General features: G+C 40.9%; 1 protein-coding gene across 1 annotated transcript; it reads right to left on the bottom strand.

Moving 5' to 3' along the window:
- Positions 1-141: 141 nt before the first annotated feature.
- Positions 142-27,556, bottom strand: NAA25 (N-alpha-acetyltransferase 25, NatB auxiliary subunit). The gene is made up of 24 exons (XM_052691339.1): positions 27,425-27,556; positions 24,345-24,430; positions 23,324-23,462; positions 21,847-21,965; positions 20,231-20,305; positions 19,319-19,426; positions 18,794-18,872; positions 18,218-18,329; positions 17,745-17,834; positions 17,242-17,411; positions 16,392-16,504; positions 14,429-14,636; positions 13,547-13,636; positions 12,697-12,877; positions 11,997-12,096; positions 7,547-7,698; positions 7,167-7,292; positions 6,628-6,871; positions 6,282-6,405; positions 5,886-5,951; positions 5,331-5,428; positions 5,010-5,120; positions 4,409-4,555; positions 142-3,338 (listed from the first exon to the last, which is right to left on the bottom strand). The coding sequence occupies exons 1-24, from the start codon at positions 27,480-27,482 to the stop codon at positions 3,216-3,218; spliced, it is 2,919 nt and encodes a 972-aa protein (XP_052547299.1). The 5' UTR covers positions 27,483-27,556; the 3' UTR covers positions 142-3,215.
- Between the last annotated feature and the right edge of the window lie 227 nt (positions 27,557-27,783).

Below are 27,783 nucleotides of genomic sequence, written 5' to 3'. Positions count from 1 at the left end.
GCTCCATGCACTTTATCTTCCCTCGCTGTAGTTGTTTTTTCATTGCCATATACCAGGATACCCGGGTCGACTAAAGTTAAATGAGGAGCACCTGTTAACCTCACGACCATTCAGACAGAAAAATGAAGGAGGCAGTAAAACTGATTTGTAACGAAACTGACTTTTATATAAATTATAAACCCATCCAGTTTAAAGCAGATCTTTCGCAGTTCTGTCACTTATGTCTGTAGAAGGCTGAGGCATACATATCTTCTACAGTCATAAATTACAATGAATATCAAGGAAGAGAAAGTTCAGATAAGGCTGCAGAGACAAGAAGAAATCCCATTTAAGTTACTAACGGTTAAAATAAAGTCATGATTATCAATGATCGCAACATATAAATGCAACTCTTGAACAGTTAGAAGTGGTAAAAAGTACAAAAAAAAGGTACAAAATGATGGGGAACACAAACAGGCATTGTACATTTTCTTCTGGATGTAGACAAAGCAGGGTAAGAGACTTCTGACCTTTATCTACATCAGACACCAATTTAAAGCAAAGAGAAGAATTGAGGAAATCGGTAAAAGGATCGTGGCTCATGATCCCAGTAGTACAAAAGCAGTATTTTGTCAGTCTGTAAACAGTAGACTTGGTAGGGTTTTTTTTCCCCAAGTATTCTTTTCAAATCATTACCAAAAACAAAAACCCACCCTAGTGGAAATGGGTGAACAGCAGCAATGGGTTATAGCTTGAACTTCTTACCAAGTGCCAGTGGGACATATGCTGGAGGGGAAACACTCTTTTGTAAGAAATATATATTTAACTGTACACAATTTGTAAGAATTTTTCCCTCAACTAAGTCCCCAGACAATCAGTACAATCATTTTTGTACCCCACCATCTCCTCCCAGAGAGGATTTAGTTTGTGAAGAGATGGCATCTGGTTTATAAAACACTGACTACTCAAAAAATTGTATTCCACAAGTTTATCATTATTCACCAGCGGCCAGACCTGGAAACAGGACAGCAGGCAGCTCTGAAACACAGCCAGCCTTCCCCTGACTTGCAGATGGTTTGAGACCAGCCACCAGCAGACCTGAGCCATGCCAAGTGCTGACAGGAAGCGTGCCATGATTCTAACTCCTCTCAAACGTCTTCATATGACACACGTCTCCCCCAGCAGTTTCAATTCTGCTTTTAAGGGAACGGATGCAGAAAACTTTTTTTAAAGCAAGTTCTGCTTTCTGGCACACGGGATTATAAAAAGCTTGATTTTATTAACATCACTTACAATGTCAGTGTTGTTTATTGAAATGACTGGTTGAGTTCAACTTGTTGCAGCAACAGTGCAAGGAAACGCCAGCACAAGCCCGCCCTTGGCCTGCGCCCTCTGGATGAAGATGCCATGTCAACTCCGCATTCAACACCGGTGTTGCATGAAGCCCTATCTACGTTTGCACTGCTGTGGGAAAGGGATGGGGCAGACAAGTCTCAGCCATTGCTGATATTCCTCCTTTAATTAAAATGAGCAGTGCAGATTTCTGGCTCAGTGCTTCTCCATTAATTGCATAATCTCTGCAATACCCTACATGTTTCAAAGCATCAACATCAGTTACCAGTCTTGCTTTAATTTAAGGAACACACCCTTCTTTCCAAAATGGTATTTCTATACAACGTGTAAGACAGTTCAATTTGCTCAGAAAACGTATTACTATAAAGCAGACTTAACACATTTTGGTATTCCTCCAGCCCAGAGCACTTACCAGACATCACAGTTAAACCATTAGGATCTCCACATTTAGACAACCTGCAGACAGCCTTCTTTCCCTTGCAGGATGGGGCAAAGCAAAACTAAATCCAGCAAGAGCAGCAATGTGGAATTTTTACACAGGGCATTTATTTTAAAAAAATACTCTCATCAACATTCTAGCATTTCTAACAAAACATATTAGAAGAGATGACAAAGGATTGTCAGCTCTCTTAAAACTTTAAATATAGACTTCAGATACTAGCTGCTTTAAATCAGAACGACTCTGTAAAAGTCTGACCTGTCCCTTGGATTGTAGGTGCAACACATACTTTTTTTGCCTACAAGTTTTAGGCTGCATTACTCATTTAAAATGAAAACAAAAACAACAGCAGAAATGCAGATTCAGTGGGAGCAGATGATGTGATTGCACTACGAGAATGCCTAATGAGCTCTAGTACTTGAATAATCAAAGATCAACAGCAAAAAGCAAGCACACAGTTATAAAAAGTATTCTCAGCCTCATACTACAGCGGAAGCAAAAGTTACCTCTGCCAACTTAAAACCAAAGCCAATAGGATTTAATTTCTATGAAAATATTTAAGTCTTAAAGTCTCAGTAATCTAAATACACTTCTTTAGAAGTCATGATGATTGCTGTTTTACATTAAACTGTCATGAAATTAGAACGCAGTGTCAGACATCACTGCAGCTATTATATACACGGTCTCTACTTCTGTCTTTTGCCAAAACGCTGACTCCCATCTCTCTAAAGCTTAATGGCCAAGTGTGCTCCTCATCAGGCTTGAAGTTTCTCTGAACATGAAAGCAACCTGTGTGTATGCTCATACTACCTCCTTCCTCCAGCAGCTCTCTCCACGTTCAGCCCTTAGAGGAACCTCCCTCACCACTAGGCTCTGCTGGAAAGCTGCACAGAGAGTGTTCTGCAAGCACAGCCTCCCGCCTCCCTGCTGGGCCAACACACTGAACTCAGTAGGACCAGGTGGCTTGTGGACAACATAGGCAGCTCCAGAACTGGCTCATTTCATTGGAGGTGGCTGAATGCGGGCATCTACAGCTTCTGCATTCCAAGGCAAGGACCATACAAAAATTACAAACACCGTATGGTGATGAAAATACAACTCCTTTGAGATCTATGCTTTACACTGGATTTCTATTGCTGCTAACAACCATCTCCAGTTGTTTCTAGAGATCAGAAGGGAAGAAAGTTATTCAATTTTCTCCTGTTGTAATACGCTTATGAACATGTATAAAAAGTGGTCAAACCCCGATAAGGGTCCCTGCTTCTCGTTTATGTACAATAATTTAAGTCAGCTGAATACATCTGTAATACCTAAAAAAATCGTTTTATGATTTTAAGTCCTTCATGCATTATGAGGAAGTTCTGGATTGAAGTGATGGTATATTGGATGTTGCTCCTGTCTGGGACTCTGATATCACTCTCCTGTGGAGTCTGTCAGTGATTTCTCAAATCTTTAGTTTTTTAATAGTATCAAGTCTCTTTTTCAGCAGTTCTCCAATTTCCTGAACCGAGTGTTGGTAACTGCTCTGGACCTTCCCTTGCACAGACTTCGTAAACTTTTTTTCTTCCTGCAAAATGCAAAAGAGAAACCAGTAGCAGTTGTTCAAGTTCTCCCATGAAACTTCCCCCACCACCTCACCTCAGCAGTAAGCTTTGGCTGGCAAATAGCAGCAGCAATACCCCATTCCTGAATCACATCAGAATTTTCACCAACACGTGAACACGAGAACTTCTTTCAAAAGCACTTTTTAGTTCTGAATGCACAAGGCTGCAAACACAGCTGTAGCTCTGAGCAGAGCTGTGCAGATGGCCTATTGCTGGATTTACTGCAGCCATATCAAACAACAGATAGAATCACAAACATCACAACTAAACACAGAAAAAGTCAAAGATTCCCAGAGGTGCTTCTGCTCAAATCCATGTGGATCTGACGCAGTTTTGGCAGGTCTACCTTGCGCAGCTGTTTGATGTCTTTCATAAGGATGGGAATATGGAGGAATCTCCCGACTCAAAGAACCAGAACAGTCACAAACATCAACAACTATCTGAAAATATCTGATGTCGAAGCTTCTTTCGTATTAGGAAAATGTACTTTAACTTTTACTCGCAATCTCATACGTTAAAATCTAAGATTTCCTTCCTTTGTTAGTTTTTAGTGGTTTTGTGGTTTGTTCTGTTTTTAAAAAGATACTTCTACATCAGCTTCATACAACAACAAGAGAAGGGAAATTTGAAGTAGTGTGCTATGAAATAGAGGACAGGCTAACTGAAAAAATACAAGCTGGCTAACAACAGATAGGTGGATACAGTTCTGAAACAGGCGAATGCAGCATTTAAGCCCTCCCCAGTTAAAAAAGCCTTAGGATCTTCCCAGACAAACATGTATGCCAGTGCCCTGTGGGTCAGATTCCCTACTTCAAGACAAATGCATCAGAAATCTCTTTTTATCCTAAGTGACAGCTCATAAGACAAGGCAAAGTCACTGCACCAGGTGAAAAACTACAAAAATACCCCAACTCACCATCCCAAAACTCAGTGTGGTCTCTAATATTTGGTTAATAGCAATTAAGTCACCCTTAACAGGTTATCTGTCACACACAAGCACACTGATCAGTCACATAAAAATGGAAGTTCTTACCTGTAAAAGCAGAGTGTCCTTGAAGGACAGCTCTTCAAGTTTTAGTGCAGTCAGAGTTATTTCAAGCCCTTTGATGTGATCTATTACATTGGAAGTTAACGTCTGTAGCTCAGTAACATAATCCAGAAAGTGTGTAAATACAGGTGGCTAAAAAAAAAAAAAAAAATAAAGACATGCTTTTAATTTATAAACACATACTAATGTCTCTTAGTGACAATTTTATATGACAACTCAATTCATAATGCTTATTCTATTCCACACCCACATACCCCAATACTTAAGCTTAAATCTATCTATCCAGATAAACACTACCAGTTAACTAGTGTACTGCAATGCATTCACAGCAGGAGATCTGTGATAGTCTAACTGTATTTCCTGTTATAAAGTTGTCACATGATATCAGAGATGTGGCAGAAAGCAGAAAAGGAGTTAAAAAAAAAAAAAAAAAAGAGGTTGTAAAGTAAGCTCTAACAACACTAATTCTACAAGGCAGAGTTCATGCAAAATAGTTTGTTAGCATGCCATCAATCCTGATTTTTCTTTCCATACAAATAGCTGGATTGAGGGATGGAAGTGGAGGAGAAAAAGGTGTATTATCTACCATGGCTACATTGGTTTCTTTTTTTTTCTTCTTCTTTTTTTGCAGGTTGGATTTAAAAGGTCGAAGGACACCATCACAGTAACTTGATACCCACTGAGTGATGGAGATGGTCTGAAAAGAAAGGCACAGGTATGTTACAAGCTGCATTTACAGGAGGTTTCTAAACTCATTTTAGTGTACACTGGAAAGACTCAGAATTCGCAAGAGCTGTTTTCATGACTGATTAAACATGCAACTCACTGCTTTTTAGCCTCAACATTTCCACTCTACAGTGTTCCACAACTTTTCCTTTTCCAGAAGAAAAAAAAAATTAAAAAATACCTCAACAAAGAAGACTAAGTTTTCTAGCAGGTTTGGCTGAGTTTTCAAGGTGCCATCTTTGACTTCAATCAAGTCACCTTTACATTTATTGAACAAATCTGAAAAGAAAAAAAGGAAAGCCTTATTCCGGACATGCAGATCAACCAACCCAAACGCTCATTTTCTGCCCAGCACGTATCTTGGTGTAGCTCTGACTGCTTTGCAGACTAGGCTGTGATTGATAGATTTAGCTAAAGACACTCACGACACTCCAGCTCCAAAGTTCCCCTCTACCTTGTATCTCATTACAGATGGTATCTCCACACAACACTAGGACCAAGTATCAGGAAACAACAGCTGCTAAGATAAGGCTGCAAGGTAATGAAATGATAGTGCATTATGTGGATGCAGCGACTTTGTAAACAGACAAGGTAAGGGCACTCTCAGCCTTGCTCTCAAGCATCTTTCAAAAGGGTCTGCAGATCCATTAATGCACTTCTCCAATGTGCAGCACACTTGGGAGCTTATAACACAAAGCACTTAATGACTAGAGTTTTCTCTTGGGTTACTACTTACCTGTTAGCCGTTCTATTAAAGACTTGAAACTATTCCCTATCCTCTCCTGGACTTCTGCTGAATCTTCTGAAAGAAAGAAAAAAGGCAGCTATGAACTATAGGTTCTGTATCTCCTGCTCTTACAAAACTGGCAGGCATTTCAATGTAATTCAGTGCTAGCAGTGGAAAGCTAATGCAACTGCTTTCAGAGAGGATGCTGTATTACATCAACACACACCACAAAAATGAAGACAGGGATAAAGCTGTCTCCCAGGTAACAGTGTCATTCAAAAAAATAAAACAAGTCATAGTTTGGTCCACATCGCCCGATGTCTAGCAGTTTTCAAAGTGGAAACATACCGCATTCCCTCCCACCTCATAACCATCTGGTTAAGCCCCTCCCCCTCAAGCACTTACCTAAGCCATTGGTATCTAGTTCATAAATATCACTAACAAGATAAAACAAGCTAGTCTGGCATTGACAGCTGCCATTACTGAAGAAGCCAGCCATTCGGGTAGGAGGAGGGCCAAGGACAGGATACTAGGCAAGAAGCAAAGAAAAAGATAAAGGTGTTGCAGCTTTTCCTTATCCAGAACACAGTGTTTGTCTCTGGCACATCTCTCAGTCAGATTCATACACTACAAACTCAGGGTCAGTTAAGTGCATTCTGCAGCCTGCTGGACGTTACAAGATGCATTCAGTTTTTCTGCTTGCATTCACGTTCATTTAATATTTGAGGATAGCTTTTTCCTTAAAGGGTACCTGAATTTTTTGTTCTAGAAACTTCTTCCCTGAATCCACTGCCGCTTCCAGCTGCTGAAGCAGAGATCGAATTGTATCAATCTTGGATGAGACGCCATTCTCTGCAGTCTTTTCAGAGTTCTTTGGTTGAATACTGTGACTAAGAGTTGGGAGTCCGCTTACTAGCCTTAAAGTTAAAGACCGGATTCGCAACCACAGGGTTTCTTCCTCCAGTGAGAGTTTCCTATGTTCTTCAGAAATGTCCCTAGAGAAAGGCACCAAATGTTTTCAGGAAAATGCTTAAGTTTTGCAAAGTTGCAAGCTTCACTCAGGTACAAAAGCCTACCTGAAGTTATCAAATAATGTATTAGGAGGAAGGAATGGTCAGAAATTCAGAAAACCATTAATATGTAAAAAGGCAGCACTGCTAGAAGTGATGAATGGATGTTAAATTTGCAGTTAGCCAGTCTAGAGAACATTCTGTTTACCCTGAAAAGATTTTCTTCACCATGTGCTGTAGGAAAAAGTACAGAACTACAGTTAAGGACATTTCTACTCACCTGTCTTTTGGATCCCAGTTAAACAAGACTGTCAGGTCTCTGTTGTCACGCAAATCTTTCCATGGAATGTCATCCTCTTCTGGGCTCAGACTCATGGACTTTATGCTTTCTTCTAAACTAGAAGATCTGTACATAAGATTAAATACTATTAGATCAAACGTGATCACTGGAAACAAACACTTAAACTGCATTCTCTCCACTGTTCAATTCCTCACATGTCACCAGTGTTGCACTAAGTACAAAGAAGGATGCTGAAGGAAAGGGCAACCAAGAACAGCTTTCAGGTTTTTGTCAAAGTGCTGCTTGGTCAATATTCTACATATGCATAAATCTTAATTTTTGTCACACGTCAGTATTGCATTCGCTGCTGCTGTACTTACATATTTGCTTCAAGTAAAAGGTCTAACAACATCCGTTCTGTGCGAACTTGTGCAAAGTGAAGGGAAGAGTTCAGCCTATTTCTAAATGCAATGAATTCTGGAATCTTCTCAAATGCACCGTATTTGTAGGCTTGAATGATGTATTCTGAGGTCTACAAGAAAGCACACACCAGCTTTGTATTAGTTACTTCCATAAATTCAGAATAATCAAGAGTTTAACATGGTCAATACCAAGAAATTTGCTGTGCTTTTCTGTGGCTTTCACTAACCCAGATGTACAGAATCTGGCAAATGCTCAAACTGTGGGAGAATCTTGCAGTTTTGCTTATCTAAGTCATCCAAGTAGTTTTGTTCCTCAAATTTAATAATGCTTAGAGGATCTACCTGGCAGTGCTGTTAAGTAACCAAACTGACACTGAACAAAATCAGGTTGCTGTCAACACAGACTGAAAAATACTTATAGGTTGGGAGAGATGATTTTGGAAGTTCATATTTTATTGTTGTTTTTCAGATGGATTATTCAGTTTGTTATCTCATTATGAAAAGTACTTTCAGGCAAAACAGACACATCCCAGATTTTCTGGAACTGACTTGGATGTACATCACCTATCACAACATAGATAAAGAAAATTACTCACACAATTTTTTCTTTCTCTTTATTAGTTTTTTTTTTTTTTTTAAAATACAGTATCACAAGGTAATATCATGCACACGTGTTACAGTACAATCTAACCACCAAAGAAAGCTGCCAGTGTCCATAGGATAGTTTGCTTCCCCTCTGATGAAGCGCAGCAATACAAGCCACATAACTAACATCTCTCAGCTGTCCAAGTAATTTCCAGAAGATTTCTGTGATGAAGAAGTCCCAAACAAGCAGAATTTTTCACTGAAATATACAGTAACTGGAATGACAGAGTGAACGACTTATGATCCCTGTCAATACAGACGGCTGTATTCTTAAATCAGCTTCTCCGCAATGGAGAAATTCTGGCAGATCAAGTATTTTCTTCATTGCATGATTATGAAATGCACTGAAGATCAGAGGCACCAGAAAGTCCCCAGGGCAACCGAAACCTGTACATCTGTACTGTACTGACCAAGACAACCTGCCTGGAAGGATTTGAGAGAAGAGGAGCTATCACTCTCAGTTAAAAGCCCCCATTTTATTTTCTTTCCTCCCTCCAAAATAAGAAACGCCTTCTAGGTAGCTCTACCTTTTTCCTATGCAATTTGGTTATTCATACTGTATGAAAAAATATGCCAAATATTCAGCAACATACCCTCTGATACACAGCTTTGCAGAGGTCATTGTCAGGCTACGGGGCTGCACTATGGGTGCTAATTCAACTGCATCGACGTAGTTTTAAAATCCCCATAAGACACGTTGGTGTTCTGTTTGCCTGCGGATCTGGAGAAATTAAAGACGGACGGACACAAGAAAATTAGAGAGATTACTTGTGATTCTGCATTTTTAAAGGAGGGCTATCTTGCGAAGAATGAAGTTGCCCTTTTAGTATCAGTCAAATACAGCAATACTGCCTTTCATCTTCTCCCTGTTATTGGCATCCTCTCCCAGAGCAGAAGTATTATATCAGGACTGCACAGTATCCTGGAGGGCTGTTACTTATGAAACCCACTCTTAAGAGGATTCACTTTAGATTGTTAAATTCAGCAAGTCCGGAGGACAACATCCAAAGTGGTCACTTGAAGTAGTAGCTAAGCATGTTTTTTTGTTTGTTTTTAATACCAGAACACTTTTTCATACTCCACACTTCCTGCTGTAGGCAGAGTCCCACGCACAGCAGAGAGCACTTGCAGGACACGTTCCTTACATTGTAGCAAATATTCAGCTAAAACAATCTACAGAGAAGCAGGCAGTTGCTGAAATAAAGTAAGAAAAGGTAACCTTGATAGGTTAGTCCTCATTTACCACTGCAGTTAGGTACTGTAATGGGACCTGAAAGGAAAGCTCATTCCAGGATTCTGATCATGAAAGGGAAACCCCAGCAGAACCACTGCAGCACACAAACTAGTGGCATATTCTGACCTTGTGATATCGGAGACATTGTATAATAAAGGACCATCCTTTTTCCTCCCACTCTGTTCTTGGCACATCCTTAGATGAACAGCATGCTGAATTGAGCCTTCTCCTGCTTCAGTCTGCACATTATGGGTTTTTTGCAGGCTAATGTGGCTTGTGATGGGTTTCTTACAATCTGAAGACAATAACCACTGGAACATCCAGAACCCATGAGATTTGGCTCAACTCAAGAACAACAATGGCTCAGTTCTTTGGCTGCAGTACTCCAAGAGACATGACATGAGCAGGATCCCAAGACACATCTTTGTCTTGTAGAGTGAAGCACGTAATACTGATTGCATTGTTTTTACCCCTCTGTGGCAATTTCAGCCTTTAAGGTGTAGCAGTGAGGCAAGTTGAACAATTCAGGCACCATTTTTCCAGCATTTCTCGACGATGAGCTGAGTAGCATTTTCCTGGCAACAGCACTTGGAACATGATTCAGTGGGCCTTTAACTAGTGTGCATACACTGAGTTGCTGGAGACAGTTACCTTGTGCTCTGCAAGCACCTTTATCATTCTTGACAAAGAGAATGACCATCTTCCTACTTCAGTCACAATGTTTTCCAGGGAAAGATGGTTTCTTGCTGCTTTACAATACAGTGTTCCCAAGCAGATAAATCACATCCAGTAGTTTCTTTCAGTTCACTTTTTTTTTTCCCACCTGGCACATTGCAGTGGAACATTTTGTTTAAAGAGTTGGTTCCAGGCATTGGTTCCAGGTATGCTCTTCACTGAAGTCATTCAGTACGTGTTAAAGACTGAACAAGTTACTCAAAAAAACCCACAACAAACTGCCACTGCCAACAACAGACACGTTGGAGAAAGCTGTTTGGATCCAGAGCTTCACTCTAGCACAAAACATTGTACTCAGTGTACTCAGTGCAAAGATTCTTAGCAAGTAGTATCAGTGCTTAAACAATAAGCAAGTGAGGGAAGCAAAAGAGAGCGAGCTTCCACCACATGACCCACATACATCTCTGCATCCCACTCCCTACAGAGAAACATCCACGTCAGGCACGGGTCACAGTAACTCAGCATCTACCTTCTAGACACAGGTGAATGGCAACTGGTACCTTGCACACAGGAATAATCTGCTGCCAACAGCACAAGGATATTCATCTGACAAATTACTGTCTGAGCACCTTCAGAATCTTTACTACTCAGTACAGATAATTCTTGTGTTTTTACCTACTGCTGAGGTGGTGGAAAAACTGTATATCTGCAGAGCCCCTGCAGCCAGTTTAGCCAGTAACTGGAAGGATTAAAACTGGATTGCACCTTTCTTTCTTAACTGTCAAGTGAAAATAATTTTCTTCCCTCACCTCTTAGCAATGAACAAAGTGTAAAATATAAAAAGAGAGACCATACTCCCAGCTCCTCAGAATGGGACACTCTCACAAACCTTAGGGAGATGGACTAGTATTATGCATATAGTTTCCTACTACTGTTCTGGACTATTCCCACCCCTCCACACCCCCGCCAATTTGCCCAATGCATTTCTACCAAGATTACAAGAGAGTTGTTTACCATTCTCCCACTCAACCCACTTTTCAATCAGGACTAATTTAGACAAGTACTGTTACTAATCCGCAAGCTGCAAGATGCCTAGGTCACAGCACACATTTAGAAAGGTCCCCATCTCTTGGAAGAATTTAACTACTCTTCTCTCTCCATTCCATTCTCAAGGTTCTCATTCAAGATAACTTTCTTTTAATTCACACCATTTCACAGCAGTGAACTGAATAAAGCAGGTAGCTCCCATTAGCACAAGACCAGACTTAGCAGTTTGTTCCTATCACCTGAAAACAACGCAGTTAGTCATGACTTCAAGAGTTAACTTTTCCCTTCTGAAATTCTCCCACATTGTTCTTTGCACTTCCATCTTCTGATGAGCATTCTCCACCACACGTCATCACTAAACCACAATGCCTCAGGTGAGCGCAATATTGAACTTGTACAAATGTCATCAATACCTGGGCCCACCATCCCTGGCTGCTGTGTGACTTTTCAAAGTGCCAAAAGTCAGATGACACCAGGACTTACTTGCTACATTATGTCACACTTATTCTCATAAATCACGATTAATTCATTTATAAATAATCACAGCAACTTTTTGAATATTCAAATTGGCTGGTATAATAATAAATAAAAAGCTACAGCAAAACTCCATCTAACAAGTTAAAAACCTTTGTAGTGAGAAATGCAGGCTGAGACAACCTTCACTATGAACATAGAGCTGCATGTATTATTTCCCTGTGTGACTACCTACTACAGTTCTGTAAGTTCTTACGTATGGCACAGAATTCAGTAAGGCATTATCAACATAACTGCCCTGCTACAAGGATGCAGAGGTTTCTTTCAACTTACATCTTTCTGGTTGGAGTGGAAAAACCTGAGTGCAAAATTGCAGGATTGGGATGCAGCAGCGTAATGGCCCAGTGACTCTGCATAGCGTGTCAGAAGATAACTGCAACACAACACAGCACAAGTCAAACATCAGCACACGTGCTGGGGGAATTCTGAATTTCAAATGCAGCTCTGAATAGAGAGCTACAGCCCAATTCAGCTTTATTGAAAAGTCTAGAGATTTAACAGGGTTACTCTCAACATTCATATTAAGTTTTAAACAGTAAAGGAAGGAATTCTTCACTGCATGTGGAAGCTCAGAGTTCTCGCTCATTTAATGAGGCGGATGGAGGAACTTTATTTTGACACTCACAAACACACTAATTGAGGCAAGGCCACTTGGTTGTGTTTGCTTTAACCGCTGTTCCCAAACTTTGCTCAGCAATGACCCAGGCTGGAACACCTAGCTACAACTGGCACCAAGATAAATATTTCACAGATTTCATATTCATGTTTAATTAATATTCCTTAGGTCCAACAATGATTAAAATCACACAGGAAAGATACTCTTCTAGAAGCACACTGCAGTAGATACATTTTACATATTTCCAGAACGCTTTTACAGAACACAGTGAAAATCTGACAAATCTGCCATCATTCATAGGAACAACAACTGAAGATCTCAAACCACAACCAATTATTCTCAGTATATACTACCCACCCGATGGTGTCGTGCTGTATGTGTTTTGCATCAAGGCTGGAGTACAGCTCTGCAACTGGTTCAAATGCACCAAGCCTGCAGTAGATTCGAATGAGCAGCAATTTAAACTGAGCATTAGAAGGACTATGAGATAATCCTTCTTCTAAAAGGGTTAGGCACTGCCACACAGCCATCTCTTCACCTGGTGACAAAGATAAAAACACAGGTGTGAACAGGGAGGGGCACAGCACTATTCACATCAAATCTCCCTTCCTCCTTTTGCACTTCGCTCAGCACGTTCCCACACCAGCACTACAGCTGGTGGAAGAACAATTCTTTACAGGGAATATCCAGCTCACATCTGCACAGAGCACAATACTCACTTACCAGAGAGACATTTCTGAGATTATGAGACTAATAAAGCAGAGCAGATGAGAAGTACAGAATCACTAAAACCAGAGCAATGAGTCTCAACAGAAATCTAGAAGCTAGGAATCCAGGAGACAAAGTACATCAAGGGGAAAAAGAAATATTTTTCAAAACACCTCTGGTATCAGAAGGGAGTTGTCAGCATTACTTGTGCAAAGGGAGAGAAAAATATCTACATGGTGAACTTGGAACAAGCTTCTAGGGATGGACAACACTGAGCTGCATGAATCAGCAGGACTCCAGCAGGACTTACACAAATCATATAAAAAAATTAAATCCCTTTGGAGGTTAACAAGATTGAGAGGCTCCAGAAATACCACACAGCAAGAAGAAACTGAAAGCTATGGGACTAACAAGCAATGCCAATGCACAGTGGCCACACAGACACAGTCTGCCTACCCACAACCATCCCAGGTGCTATTAAGCAAATATAGAGACATACCTTCCTCTAGCCACAGGTCAAGCAACAGGTGAACTGCAAGGAGGCAGTAATAATCTGAAAACTGCAATTCAGTTTTCAAACAAGTTTTCCCTAAAAAGAAAGACAAAATTACCCTGAATTGCAGAGTTAAAGAACTACTACGCTGTCAGCTGTTTCTCACATTGCCAGCACTATCAAGTGGCACAGACACCTGGCAGATGATAACCACTGCTCAATTTATAAATCTCACAAGTTTTCTTTAAAACTAAAACAACTCATGCTTTATATTTACAGTTTTTTCCCCTCAATTCATTGTGCTTGAATTGCTAAAGCAACACATTTTATTTTGTCTAATATTATGCTTCCTTGGCTCTTCTGTTCTTGGATTCAAACTCCAGATAGAAGCACTGAAAACAAATCAATAGTTTTCACACAAATTCAGGTGTGTTTTTTTTTTTCTTTCTGTGAATTCAATGAACTCCCATTCATGATTTTGGAAAAAAAAAAAAAAAGTCCGGCCACTTCATATGTTAACATCTGCTAGAAGAAAGAACTTCGTAAGATTTAAACACTGGTAATAACGCCTATGTTTCTGTCCTATACACACCATTCATAAAGCCTGCCTTGCTCACAGGAACAGGCAAGCATAAAAATGTACCAGCTGAGCTACTCAGGAATGTCTCACCTACTTCAAAGATACAAATTGAAAAGAAAAAAAAAGGAAACAATTCAGGTGCCCAAGGATGTAATAACAAAGAAGAAAACACAGTGTTATCTAGCCGCACAATGGATGTTACACATCAGTAGTGATACAGGCCATCAGTTTGTGCTGTCACACTCCCCTGGAAAAAAACTCTAAAGCTCAAAAAAAGCTACAACACTGGTTTCAAAGTTTGTCCTCACCAAACTCCAGTCCATGGTGGTATCTTAACATTAACTCCCGGACCACAGTCAGCTTTTGCTTCTTATCCATGGCATGATAGATACCAAGCAATCTGGAGAGCTGCACCACACACAAGTGTTGTTGAAGAGCTTTGATATCGGCTGGCAGTGCGATTTCACTCTCTGTTGTTGATGATAGAGGGATTACTTCCAGCAATTGACTGATGAACTGGAAGAGAAACAGTTGTCAAATTTTGCAGGGCAGCTGGGATTACACAAACAGAAGACATCATTTCCTCTCTCAAATCAAGAAAAGCAAATGAGGTGGAAGTGTCAGCGTAAACCACAACGTCGCACAGAAATCAGTAGCTAGAGAGCCTGTTTTTTAATTTTTAATCTTGGTGAGCACAAGTTATGGCTTTGCTTAATAGCTTAGCTTAGTTCATCAAACAGACAAAAAAATAAAACACAGGAAGCTTCCAATACATCGACATACAAGGGATTTCAAGCACTTGGTAACACCCAAAGTAATAACAGATGCAATTCAAATAATCTGTTACCGAAAGTCTACAGCATACTTAATGAGAAATTGTGGTTTTGTGCTAATTATTACATTTTCTTTCAAATCCAAAGCGCTGCAGTGTACCTAATGACATCACCATCTCTTAATTTCTTTTAACTTGTAAGAAGAGTGTCTCACTGTTTACAGTTTTATTTAATGGAAGACAGCAGATTTCTCACAATACAATCAGGATTGGACAGTTTTTTTTGTTGCTGCCTTAAAATTCAACAGTGTTTACAAACTTAAAAATGGGTTTAATTTAATGAATTCAGCTTTACTACATTTGATCTTTAAATAAAATAACTACAAATGCAAGGGAAAAACACAAAACAAATCCATGCCAGGAATAACAGGCAGGTAAGAGGAACACAGCACCATGCACAAGAATTCTAGTTTTCCTGGGGATTTTGATGAAGATCTGACAAATATTTGCAGTTTGAGATTTTACTGACTTGTGCAAGAGCAACCAAATTGCTATACTGCATATATTTCAATTCCTGCCTTTAGAAATTCAAGACTGAGGTGAAGATAACAATTACTGCTGGAGTATCTACATGTTTTCAGTGGCCAAGAAACATCGCTATGATTTTTTTCGTTTTTGTCCCTGAAAATTGAGATTAAATCTGTTCAGTGATTCCAGAGTTACCTTGCAATGGGATCACCGCTCCCCAGATCATGAATTAAACGTGTTACTGATCACAGCTGCTGCCAGTGGGTAAGAACACACTTTTCACTTAATATATATCAGCAGCAACCGACACACACCCAGGCCACCATTCTGCTCATTAGTAAGGCTGTAGGCTTACATTAATAAAGTTTACAAGTCAAGAAAATATTTTAATAAACTAAGAAAACAACGATACTTTGTTAACAAATATTTTAATGAAAGGCCTCTGGCTGATCCAGGATTCTCCATTTGGCTGACCCAGCACTGAATTGTACACAATGGCTTTGAGAAACAATGAGATGAGCGACGGGATTCCCAGCTGCTGAAGTCATTCAACAAGCTGCTCATGACTCTGCACAAACAGACTTTTAAATTGAAAAGAGCTCGTTTCAAAACAATTCTGGAAAAGGTGCCACAGTTCTGTTAGTCACCGCCTGATCAGTACCAACATGTCCGTTCTGCAACGTTGCAGCACAGTATAACATGCAACGACCTACCTGGATCCATCTTTCCAACCAAACATGTAAATTTAACGAGGAAAAATAAGGGATAGATAAGGTAGGAAAAGAGAAAGATGTTTTGTGTAACAAAAGCTGCAGTACACAGCAAACACATCTCCCCTATCCGCTATTCTAAACAGATCAAGCTTCAGCTTTTTCCATCTCTTAACAGGACACAGAGGTACCTCAACAGAGCTGTACAAGAGTGCAAACGAGCACACTCTCGTTCATGCCAGCATCTCAGACTTTCCTCACCTTTGTGTATTGGCTGCATGGGAGGAGATCCACAAATACTTTGAGATCAGTGAAACAACAGGGTTTGTCCCCAAATTTTTTGAAGTACTGGAACATTAGTTCTTCTGGATCACCTAGGAAAAAGGGCCAGTTCATCTTTTTCATATGCTTCAAAAGCTGAAACTATAAGATCATTTTGAGAAACATTTGATAATTCATTTTTAATTTGGGATTATGCAGAGATTTGCAGCCCTATTTGCTGCACTGCTGCTGACTTTAACCAATGCTCACTGTCTTTAGTAACCAAGGACACACCTTAAGAGCTTCAATCAAGCTACTTTGGCAGATCAGAGCTCAGTATAATAAGCATGCACACACAGTCCCTGCTTATCTAACTCATTTAGGAACAGGTAATCACAGATATTGCTGTAATCACATTCTCTCCTTCACTGACTCCTTGACTGCAGTTTTTAAATGCAAGTTGTCAAAAAGCAAATCTTGGTATCATTGGGAAAAAAAAAAACAACAAAAAAACCCCCACAAAACACAGCAACAAAACATCCAGAGATTACAGCTAACCTGAAGGACTCTGTACAAAAGCAGTGCATCAGGAATGCACTTTTCATCACAGTAACACTGATCATATGCTCCCAAATTCAATAGATCCTTTAACCTGCTTACTTTCACAAGCCCTGCAGCAGTCTGGAACAACTTCCCTTTTTTCAAGGTTCATCTCCTAATGCTTTCAAAATTCTTTACGTTACTGAAACCAGCACACACAATGTCAGAACACATTGCTGAATTAAATACATGCTGAATTAGATACAAAGAGGTTGCTTTGTGTTCTCTCTCCAAAGTTAATGGCTCTTACCTAGTTTATATTCATCATTACAGCCTCTGCAACGCAGTCGTCTGATCAGCTCCAGTTTAGCTAAATATGGGCCTCGAAGTGGCCGAGTGCTCTTAGATTCTTCTGTTATTCTCTCTTCTATAAATTTCACAGCTTGCTCTATAGAATAGTGCACCTCTCCTTCCAAAGAGCTGTACAATTAAAGAGACAAGATTTTTATTTTCCCCCATTCCGAGGTCATTAACAACATGTGTTCAAAGTACTCCCAGAACGCTCTTAAGGAAATCTGGCATGAGGGATTCTCTAATTTAATAACATAAAAAACATGAACTGGAAGAGCTCTATGCAGTACAAACCACTATTTATACAGCTGTTTCCAACAAACTTGCCAGCCTCCAAAACAAAGTAGGGAGAAGCCATCATCTGGAGCCCGATGTCAGGAAGTCAACCAAAGACAGAGACAGCACTGAAGGGAAAATCTCTCTTTTTCAAAGGAAAAACTCACAGCAGAACTGTTGACTTACTGTTCTTCTTCCAGAGGAGGTGTCCAGGATTCATCTATGAGTTGAAATACTGAATCAAAGTAGGTTATATAGAACTGCCAATCATCTGAGCTGAAACAAAAAGCAGACACAGAACAACGTTTAGGGAACTGCCAAACCAGTAACTCACTTCCAAAACTGCAAAAACTGAATTAAAGGAATAGCAAAGATTTATACTACAAAAACTACAAGTGTACTAGGAGTCATTTCTCCTTTAATAGATCTTGCAACTACAGTTCTGATAAAGCCTCTTCCCTGTGACCCCCCCTGCACATCCTTCATCCCATTTTGTTGCTTCTTTCTCAACCACTGGAGTGTAAATATTTGAAAATACTCTCAGAACCTCTGATATTCTTCTGCTTTAACCACCATTTACGAGAATTACTGAGCAAGGCAATTCACAACCCGCCAGGGATTTTTCTTCAGTCCTCAATAAGATTGCAGAAATGTCTCACTTTTTCAGCAGCAGCCTTCTTGACAGCGCATTGCACTCTGGCCACCTACACAGCTTCTTGTACATTGCCATACACTTGTTCTCACGGCTTTGGAGCTCGCTTGTCAACTTCTCTAAATTAAAAACAGAAGGGCAAATTTATTTAATCAATGCATTTCCTTCTGTTATTATAAAGCATCAAAGCAAGTTATTATAGTCGAGAATGCAAAGCAGTAAGACAATACAAGACTCAAAGACTGGAAAGGCCAAATTTCCTACACAAATCTTCACATCCCAATTCCTTAAAACTGCAAGAGCATTTTAATCACCAGAAAGAAACAGACCACAAACATCAAGGCTATAGGAGATGTATATTCTTGTAAAATTAATTGTCGTGATTCTTAACTATTGTAAACATTTGGGTAAAATCAGTCTGTACAAGTGGACCTCCAGAGTTTGCTTCAATGTTTGAAACTGGTGCTAAAAAGCAAGCTTGCTTATAGGTGTGTCCCTCCCCCCCCCATAGCCAATGGACAATCTGAAGCAAAAGAGCTATTTTTCCATCACATCTGTGATTATTGATGACAGAATAAGTTACCTCCTAGTTTTCCTCTCACAACATCTAAGGCTTCCTGATATTTCTCCAAACGTTCCAGAATCATGTAATAAAGTTCAACCTTAGAAAAAAGATTAGACTGCAATTAAACTTGCTAGTAAAACAATGTACAGGTATGCCAAGAAATAAAGCAACTTGTGTTACTGTCATTAGAAGGAGAAGACAGCAAGGACTGCACAGTTATCTTTAGCATCCCAAGGGTGGAGCACTCAGGAATGTAGGTCTTTTTTCCATTATCAGTCCTAAAATGTCTCTCGGGGCCTCCCAGGGAGCAAAAACAAGTACTTCATCAAGTCGAATCAAATGCCAAAGAATTTCCTTGGCCACTCTTTCACATCCCTCCCCACCCTCTGCTTCTTCTCCTTCTGTACCACCACATTCACATTTAATTCCAGAACACTACTGATTGTTATCTTCGCAAACTTAAAGTAATTAACTTCCTTTAACACTGCACTCCTCGTCTCAAAAATGCTGAAATCAAGCTGAAAAAACATCCGCAACTCTTACTTCAGCCTCAGCTTCGATCTTATCCTCTTTTACCATTTTTTCCACCATTCTCTCCGCTAGTGGCAAAAACATCGTCTTTGAGAGGTTTTCATCCTGTGCTGAAATAGACTGGAGAAAGGAAGAACTGCTGTAACACATCATCAGCTTTTGGTAGTCCCACACATTGCTTTCCTCTGCACTCCATGAGAAGAGAGCAAAACTGGATGCTTTAATCCCTCTTCCCCATATTCAGAAACATCATCCATACACACGGAGAGCAGCCACACTGTTAAACAGGCAGCAATAAAACTAGCGGGCTGAAACACTCTCTGAACTGCACTGCCTAGAGATTCATGCGTCCAGGCACACCACAGCCATGGCAAACAACACGTAGCAAGAACACGCTTGGATATTTCACAGCACGGTATTTTGGAGAACATAATCAACAAGTCCATGCTTATTTGCTTGGCCAACACTTTGTCAGGTTGTTTAACTACTGCTTGAATCTATTGTCTCAACTAACACAGCACAGCTTATCTGCTGCCTGTCACTGCAGATTTTCTGCAATCTGAAAGACAAGCTAAGGCCAGCACCCCTAGAGCCTTTGTAATCTAGGTACAAAGGCACAATTCTGCCTAAGAGGCTAGAGACAGTACCTGCCTAGCTTAAAAGCTGGCAGGGTAATAGCCAAGATAGGAGAAGAAGTTGTGAAACTGTAAGACAGACCAGTTAAGCTGCATTTAAAAAAAAATACAGCATTTGTTTTGAACCATGTTAGTAATGTGGTTTCAGGAAGGTCCCACCATCCCAGCATCGTACAGAAATGGCTCTGGCATTTTACTTAAGGTATCTCTAACACTTTCACTCAAACTATTTCTATGTTTGCAGTACAGCTGCAGTAAAAGTCAGACTAATTTTGAACAGTGTACAGACCTGCATAATCAGGCTCATCACAGACCAAAAATAGTACGGATTTTTGGGTACGATCTTATAAAGTGCCATTCCAGCCTGAAAAATAAGACAGATTAATTATTCCTAAAGCATCTGTTTATGAAGTCTCGTGACAGACAATGCAAGTTAAGCAGCAATGATGGCAACAAGCAACTTGAAAACAGCAACTAGATGGGAGAGCTTTTAATCAACCCATAAATCCTTCCTGTCCATAACACACTGCTGAAGAAGAAAGAGAGCGAAAGTTTCAAGGATGAAATACTTTGAGCAAATTTGACAAGGAGCAGCAATGAGCATGTGCACGTATGACTGCCTGAACAGATGACAGCTTTAATTAGAAATGGTAACTGCATCAGGAAGCAGATTTATTTGCTAAGAGCAAAGCAAGATATTTCCAGCACTGATTTTTTTTTTTGGGAGAGGGCTGCAAAAATTGATTTGGACTTATGCAGCAAGCAAGAACAGGCTTTAACTCTTTAACATTGTATTCACACACACACCTTTTTAGCAATAATCCTTTAGCTTGCTGTTACATAACCATCAGTGGAATACCACACCCTACCAGAGGGCGCAAGATTCAGACCTTAACACACAGTCATGCCTTCTTATCAGGTCACCTGAATATAGGTAACACCAAAAAGCAGATCTCTATTAATCAACATCCAGGCTTATGGCCAGATACACAGTAATGCTGTATTTTTAATCTTTCTTAGTATGCTTACATAAAGTTTGCCACCTTGGTAAACATCATGTACATCAATAGCTTTGCCCCTGTCTACAACTTGAACTCAAACAGCTTACAAGCTGGGCTACAATGGAGAATAACACTACAGCTTAATATATTTTCCTTCAGTTATTCAAACCATGCATATAAAAATTCAAGTCACCTTAACACAGCAGAAGCAAGGATTTTAAGAGTCATTTACTTGGCTCTTTTTTTTTTTTTTTTTTTTTTTAATACAGAAGAGTGAACGCACATGTTTTGAAAAGAATCTTCTCCATTTTTAGGCATTCTCCAGGCACCTAATTTGGAAGTGATGAAAACAAAACTAACCAGCATGACAATGCTCTGCCAACTGAGAAGATGAACTTGAAGTACTTTTAGTTGTGATTCAGTGAAGGCAAACATGTTTAAGCCTAATTGTATGTTAGATTTCAAAGGTGGGAGCATGGGCAAGATTGCTTTTCCTAAAGATAACAGTAAATTAAGGAATAAATCAAGACTGAAAGCATGGAACAGAAGATCTTGCTAGACCTTCTTGTACCTATTCCCAAATTGCTTTATAATACACTGTAAGTACCACAGTGTTCAAGACAGAAAAGACAAAAACCTCCTGTTCCAAAATGGCCCATCAGAGCACATATGCACACATTCTACTCCTGTGAAGTGAAACATCAGTCTTCACATAACCCATTCCCTAAAATAATGGTGTTTTCAGCCCTTCTGCAAAAACAGAGCACAACTTCTGCATCAGCTGAGCCTATCTCTCTGGATGATTACATGCACCTTGAAGAGGCATTAACCGTTTTTTAAATAAACAAACAAAAAAAGGCTTGTGACACCTCAACAAGACTAGAACATGAACCATTGATCATACCTGCTGCATCTTCTTGTATTCTCCAACCCTGGCATAGGCCATGAAGAGATGAGAGTGATACTCTTCACTGTTGGGGACTTTCTTTACAGCTGCCTCATAAAGTTTAGTTACAAGTTCCGCTAAATCAAAACCAGATGCTTGAGTTAAGACACGTTTGGGGCTACATTTAAAGTACAGCCACCTAAAGATAGCAACAGTGATACTTTGAAGAGTAACCAAATTATACTCATTAACCACAGAAATGATACTCACTCCTTTAAGATCCCAAGCACTACAAACAGTAGACTAAGGAGGAAACTGTTTTGAAAAAAAAAAGAAAAGAAAAGAAAAACAAAGAACAGAACAAACCAAGAATAGTTTAACAGCAACAACTGGACTGCTCAGAAATGTACTCAAGTACTTCCCTTGAGCAAATTTATCTGCTTTGGACTATTAAGCTCAATCAAAACCTTCTGGTCCTGGCAGAACGACTCCATGTGAATTGCGCATCAAAACACAAAACATTTTCAGAACCTGATATCAAGTTAGTTACTCTTATTGAAGGTTTGCCCAAGAGTTCTCACTCTTTTCTCTGTTGCCCTCTTAGGAAGTGAAATACTTCACACTGTATTTCTTAGTAGTAGGTCTATCATGACAAAATAATTAGGACACTATGGTAGGCAAAACTTCTCATCCTTCCAATATTTTTCTTCTTTAGACATACGATCCTATCTCTACTAAAAATCCTAAATACTGAAATCCCACCTCTACTAAAAATACTAAAAATGACACGTGGTGTGGCTTTCGCATAGCTTACACATCACTGACATCTGTTTCTGCAAAAGTTGTTTCACACCACTGTCATTTGCTCCTGCAATTCAACAGGAAATGCTATCGCCACCAAGAAACACAAGCTGACAGAAACAACTGCAGAGCTGTAGGTAGCAGCACGTGAGGTCTGGATTCTTTTATACAATTTCATGCAATTTTACTCAGTCAATCGTTCACAATTTCAAATTTTATAATACTGTATTGCTACAAGGACCTGATTTCACAAAGGTAAAATCAAATGGGAGACCAGGATTTCCCTTCTGTTTATTACACAGCTTATCAAGGCCTGAACCCCTTGACTACAGTCTAACAGCATAACAGATTAGTCATCCCTATTACATACAACAACAAATCCTTTCACTTAAACAACAAGATCAGTAAACTCATGCTGATCATGATGGACAGTTATGGCATGCCATTCTTTTATAGGAACTGTGCACACAATAACGTTAACAAGAGAAGCCTATACAAAGTTCTTTGCTTTATGGTGATCAGTGGAGCCTTAGAGATATTTGTGATATGTCATTTAAATTCCCCAGCCCCTTAATAACATGCTTGAACACATCTGAACTCTGGACTTCATACACTTCCCATGAAACTGTTGGTCATGTATACTTTTGAAAGAACATAACTATGATTTTTAGGAGAAGCAAAGGAAACAGCTTACGTCTATGCATTTCCCGGTAAAGAATAGTTAGTGCTTGCAAGGAATTATCATCTGTGGGTTCAAGTGCTGCTACTTCTTGTGCCAGAGCATACGCTTCATCTTGCTTGCCAGTTCTCTGCAATCCAATTGCCTTTAGAACCTATTGATATAACACAGAGGCAACTGTTAAAAACAAAGTTGGCAGTTACCAGTGAAAATCTTCTCACTCCTCAAGAGGAGAAGGTTTGCCCAAGCACCTAATTACTTCTAGAGAACTTACGTTTTTAATGAAGTGGAAAATTTCCAAATGCAAGCTGCATCAAATAGCATGGCTTTCTATTTCTTAATACACATGCAGGCCACTAAGGCATCATCTGCAACTCAGTTTTTCCTACCTGCAGGCTCAAAACTGACCAGTCCTGCCAATTTTCATTTTTTCTTTTAATAAGTGGCCAGAGAAAAGGGACATAAATGAGATTCGTGTCAATGACACTCGCTTCAGCCTGGGAAGCCCCCAAAATGTGAAAGTGATACAAACTGTAGAGGAAAATCCATAGGGAAAAATAGAAAGATATTCAAGCGTTCAAGAAACTGAGGAACAAAACTCTTTTCCCTTCAGCAGGGGCACAGCAAGAAGGACTGTGAATGAGGAGCAGAAGAGCAATGCCTCAGAAAATACCTTATTATGTTTCACTAAAATTATGCCTCCCAAATAAACTCCTACAAATAGGTACCTCAACTGAAGGTCTCAAAGAGGCATTTTTAAAGGCACAGCTCATCTGCCTTGGTTGCTCGCAGTGGCTCTGATAGGGATCTAGACAATTAGCAAGTGCAGCCACTTACACCAGTCAGCAGAGGCACCTCCCTTGGAGGACCTGCAGGATTTTTCAGGCAAACAAAGAATTGCATGAATTAGAGTAGTCAGATGTTCCAGAGTGTTCAGAACACTGCAGTCTCTGGAAGATCAGACCACAAAAAAGCACAGCAGAGCACTGCAAGTCCCAAACTAGGCTCAACCACGAGGTCAGTGAACAATACTTACCTTTGCACAGTGAAGATCCTTGTGTTTTTTGAGCAGTTTATCTGCTTGCTGGATTGCCATTTTATTATTGCCATTGTCAAGGTAATCTGCGTAAGAAGAACACACACAGCATTAAAACAGAACACAAAACCATTCTAGAAGGCTACCTCTAATTATACTGAAGGCTACATGTTGTCAGGGCAGTGGTGCAAAATGCATTTTCCCTGTACAATTATTCCTAAACCAAACAGTCAGAAAACGTGTCACTTCGTGGACTGAGATCACCTTGCTGTACTAGTTCTAATCATCCAAACAAACAAGCTTCTGTAATTACTCCACGCAGGTCATCATACCAACAAAAGAGCTGTATGACAGAGCAGGTTCTGCAGCAACAGCCCTTCACTAGAAACTGAGATTTCACTCTTCACTTCAGGAAAAGAAAGAATTAACTGGGTGTGCTGCTGGGAGATTTTCAATGACTTTTAATGGGCAGTAAGTCAGAAACAACACGCTTGCAATCTATCAAAGTATTAAGTAAGATGAATTGTCCACATGCTCTGTATTTGAGGCAGAGCAAGACTGTCCCATAATAGAATACCATTGTGCCTTAACCAGAGCAGTTCTAAAGACAAAGGAGTGGAGATATTCTGCTATCCAGTTGCACAACACTACAGCTGTAAAAAAAAAAAAAAAAAAAAAAAAGAAAAAGAAAGAAAAAAAAAACAACCTGCCTTGAGACCATTTTCTCCTTCTTTCAGCTTTGTATTTTAAATTTCAGCTTCCCCTACACCACATTATCGTGCCTGTAATTGTCTGAAACAAGTAACTCTAACTTTAGGTTAGAGCATGGGCCCAACACTCTTCCCCTTCCTCAAAAATTAATCCTTATTAACCCAAACCTAGCAGAAAAACCAAGCTGCAGCTGACAAGCCAACAAGGAAGGGACTGCTTGTGCTGTTCTGGCCTCTCCCCTAACAAATTATGAGCAGATCTAATGCTGAAATATTGAAATGACATTATACATCCTTTTCTCTTCAAGATTGCAGCTCTCATTATGAGATAGAACTCTTAATGAGTCAAGAGGTGACCTTTAGTAATTCCTCGGTACGTTGTACAAAATGTGCATCTATACTAATGAGATTTATATTCTACAGCTTTAGAGTTTGCTTCCAGGGCCAAGTGGTGCAGATTTAAAGTAGAGCTAATTGGACTCCTGAGACCACAGAGACAAAACCTCAAATGAGGCTGCCTGCCCGCACCAACCAAAACAAAATGCTGCTGTATCAGATATTCAGACCATTTGAAACTGTAACACAGCACCGCTACACCAGTTAGCTGTCAACCTAAGGAAACCTGTGCATCACATTTAACCTTAAAGCTTCAGCAGAGACTTCTCAGTGAAGAGGTTTTAAATATTCTGCAACACAATATCCCAGCAACTTCTCCACGCACAGGCAGAGATTTCTTGATTTAAGGATCCATGTTATAAAGTTCCACTCGCACACAAATTACCCGCCAGCCTGCACTGCCTGCCCTGGGATTGTTTAACAGCTAGCTGCACAGATAGCATCTCTGCTTCAGGTCTTCTGAAGTAAATCAAATAAACCACAAGCCTCTCTAAACTGCACAATAAAAGGATTCTATTTTGCAACAAGGAATAAGTTTGTTGGAAGCCAAAGCAGTTGGCAACTCCTAAAGAAATTCCAACTACAGGAAAAGAATGTTTAAGTCTACGCTAGCTACAAGTCTGCGGGTGGTTACGTTCAATGGCTGTAAATGCAACATGTGAACCTACAGGTGAAAGCAGACAAAAGAAGACAGATGGTAAACTCATCTGTCAACGAGCCCCAGCAAATCAAGGAACAAGGTGCAAAATGAAAAGCACTTTTTAAAGTAAAAGACCAAACTTCAACCTCATTCTGCACCTCATCACCTTCAACCTCATCGCCTGCCGACAGCCTCTGTGAAGTTGTGCTTCATCCTGTGTAAGGAGCAGCACCAAAAAGGAATTCAGACCTCACAGAGCAGAAGTAGCAGAAAGCATTTTTAGATCTCTCTCATCAACAGCTATGCTCCAAAACCAATGCAAGGAAATGCCTATCACCTGGGTTAACATCAGCTGCATCGGTTTAAGAACAGACATTACATAATACAAAGCAAAAATAACTGCATGCTAGTAAATATGATAATTGCAGTACATACAAAAAAGAAATTGTTAAACCGCATGGCTGTGACCAATGATGCAACAAACTTTAAAACACAGTTTGGCTTGATAAGAAAAGCAATCACAGAGCTTCCCTGGGTTTCTCCAGAACTCAACGGATGCAAACCTGAACCCAGCTGTTCTCCCTGCGACAGCAGCGCCCAGGCAAAGGGCAGCCCAAGGCAGCGGCAGCTCGCCACGGCCCTGCAGGGAGAGGTACTGAAAGGAAACGTGAGCGTGTTCTGGAACTGCAATCCGTTTTGCTGTTTCAGAGCAGGAATGACACTGTAGCCCGGGGAAGCAGATTTTTCTCTTTCTCTGTATTTGCATACACACAGAAACTTGCTAACAATTTCTTAAGCAATCTCAACTGCACGCAACAACCCTGGAAACGTTTCGGGGCAGCTCATCCGAGAGCTTTCCCAACACTACCGCTCCTCCTAACGTCGCTCATCTTCAAATTAATTTCCCTAACAAAGTCATTAGTCCGTGCCACTCAGCACGCAACTTTAAAGCGCCCGTGACCGCTCGTTTGTTTTCGTTACACGAATGAACCGACCCGTAACCCCAACTCCCCACGCACAGCGATGCGCAGGGCAGGCGCGGGACCGAGCAGCTCCGCTAAGAAACCAAACGCACAGCAACAGACGGAGGTGCGGGGAGCGCCGAGAACCGCACGGAGCGCGGTGGGACGGAGCCCCGAGCCCGGGACGCAGCCGGGAGCCCCGGCACCGCGGGGCGGGAGGCCTCAGCGCCGGGCGGAAGGGGCGGCCTGGCGGCACACACCGGGCCCGCTCGCCGCCCGCCCCCCCGCCGAGGCCCCACGGGTCCGGTCAGCTCCGCGGGGCGGCGGCGCTGCACGCCGGGCCCGGCAGGGAAGGGATCGCGCGCTCCGTACCGTAGATGGGCCGCAGGCGCCGGTCGTTGGGGTCCTGCACATGGCCCCGCGCCGCCATGATGAGAGCGCAGAACCGCAGTGCGCAGCCGCCGGGCCGGGCCGCGCCGGGGGCGGGGGTAAAAGGGACGGGCACGAAGCGCTGCGCCCGCCCCGCTGCGCTGTGACATGGCTGCGGGGGCGCGGCGAGCCGGGCCGGGGGCTGCGTGCGGCAGCGATAGCGATAGCGGTAGCGGTAGCGATAGCATTGGTGTGGTGCTTGTATTCACGTAGCTCGCAGCTGTGCCGAAACGTGTTAGATCTGAAACTGCCGTGCGGCTTTAGTTGCTTTATGCTAAGTTAGGGTCTTATATCTCTGGGAG

The sequence above is a fragment of the Tympanuchus pallidicinctus genome, unplaced genomic scaffold (genome assembly GCF_026119805.1).
Source record: "Tympanuchus pallidicinctus isolate F22 unplaced genomic scaffold, pur_lepc_1.0 scaffold28, whole genome shotgun sequence".
Lineage (NCBI taxonomy): Eukaryota > Metazoa > Chordata > Aves > Galliformes > Phasianidae > Tympanuchus > Tympanuchus pallidicinctus.
This window is presented reverse-complemented; position numbering and strand designations above follow the sequence as displayed.

What these genes read in the sequence shown, in the direction of transcription:
- NAA25 (XM_052691339.1), bottom strand. Translation starts at nt 27,482, where the DNA reads ATGGCGGCGCGGGGCCATGTGCAGGACCCCAACGACCGGCGCCTGCGG. An exon ending in TGTGAGAGGAAAACTAGGAG is followed by an intron (nt 18,330 to 18,793) that starts GTAACTTATTCT and finishes TTTTTAATTTAG; the next exon opens with AGAAGTTGACAAGCGAGCTC. An exon ending in ATACAGCACGACACCATCGG is followed by an intron (nt 12,097 to 12,696) that starts GTGGGTAGTATA and finishes GTTGTGTTGCAG; the next exon opens with TTATCTTCTGACACGCTATG.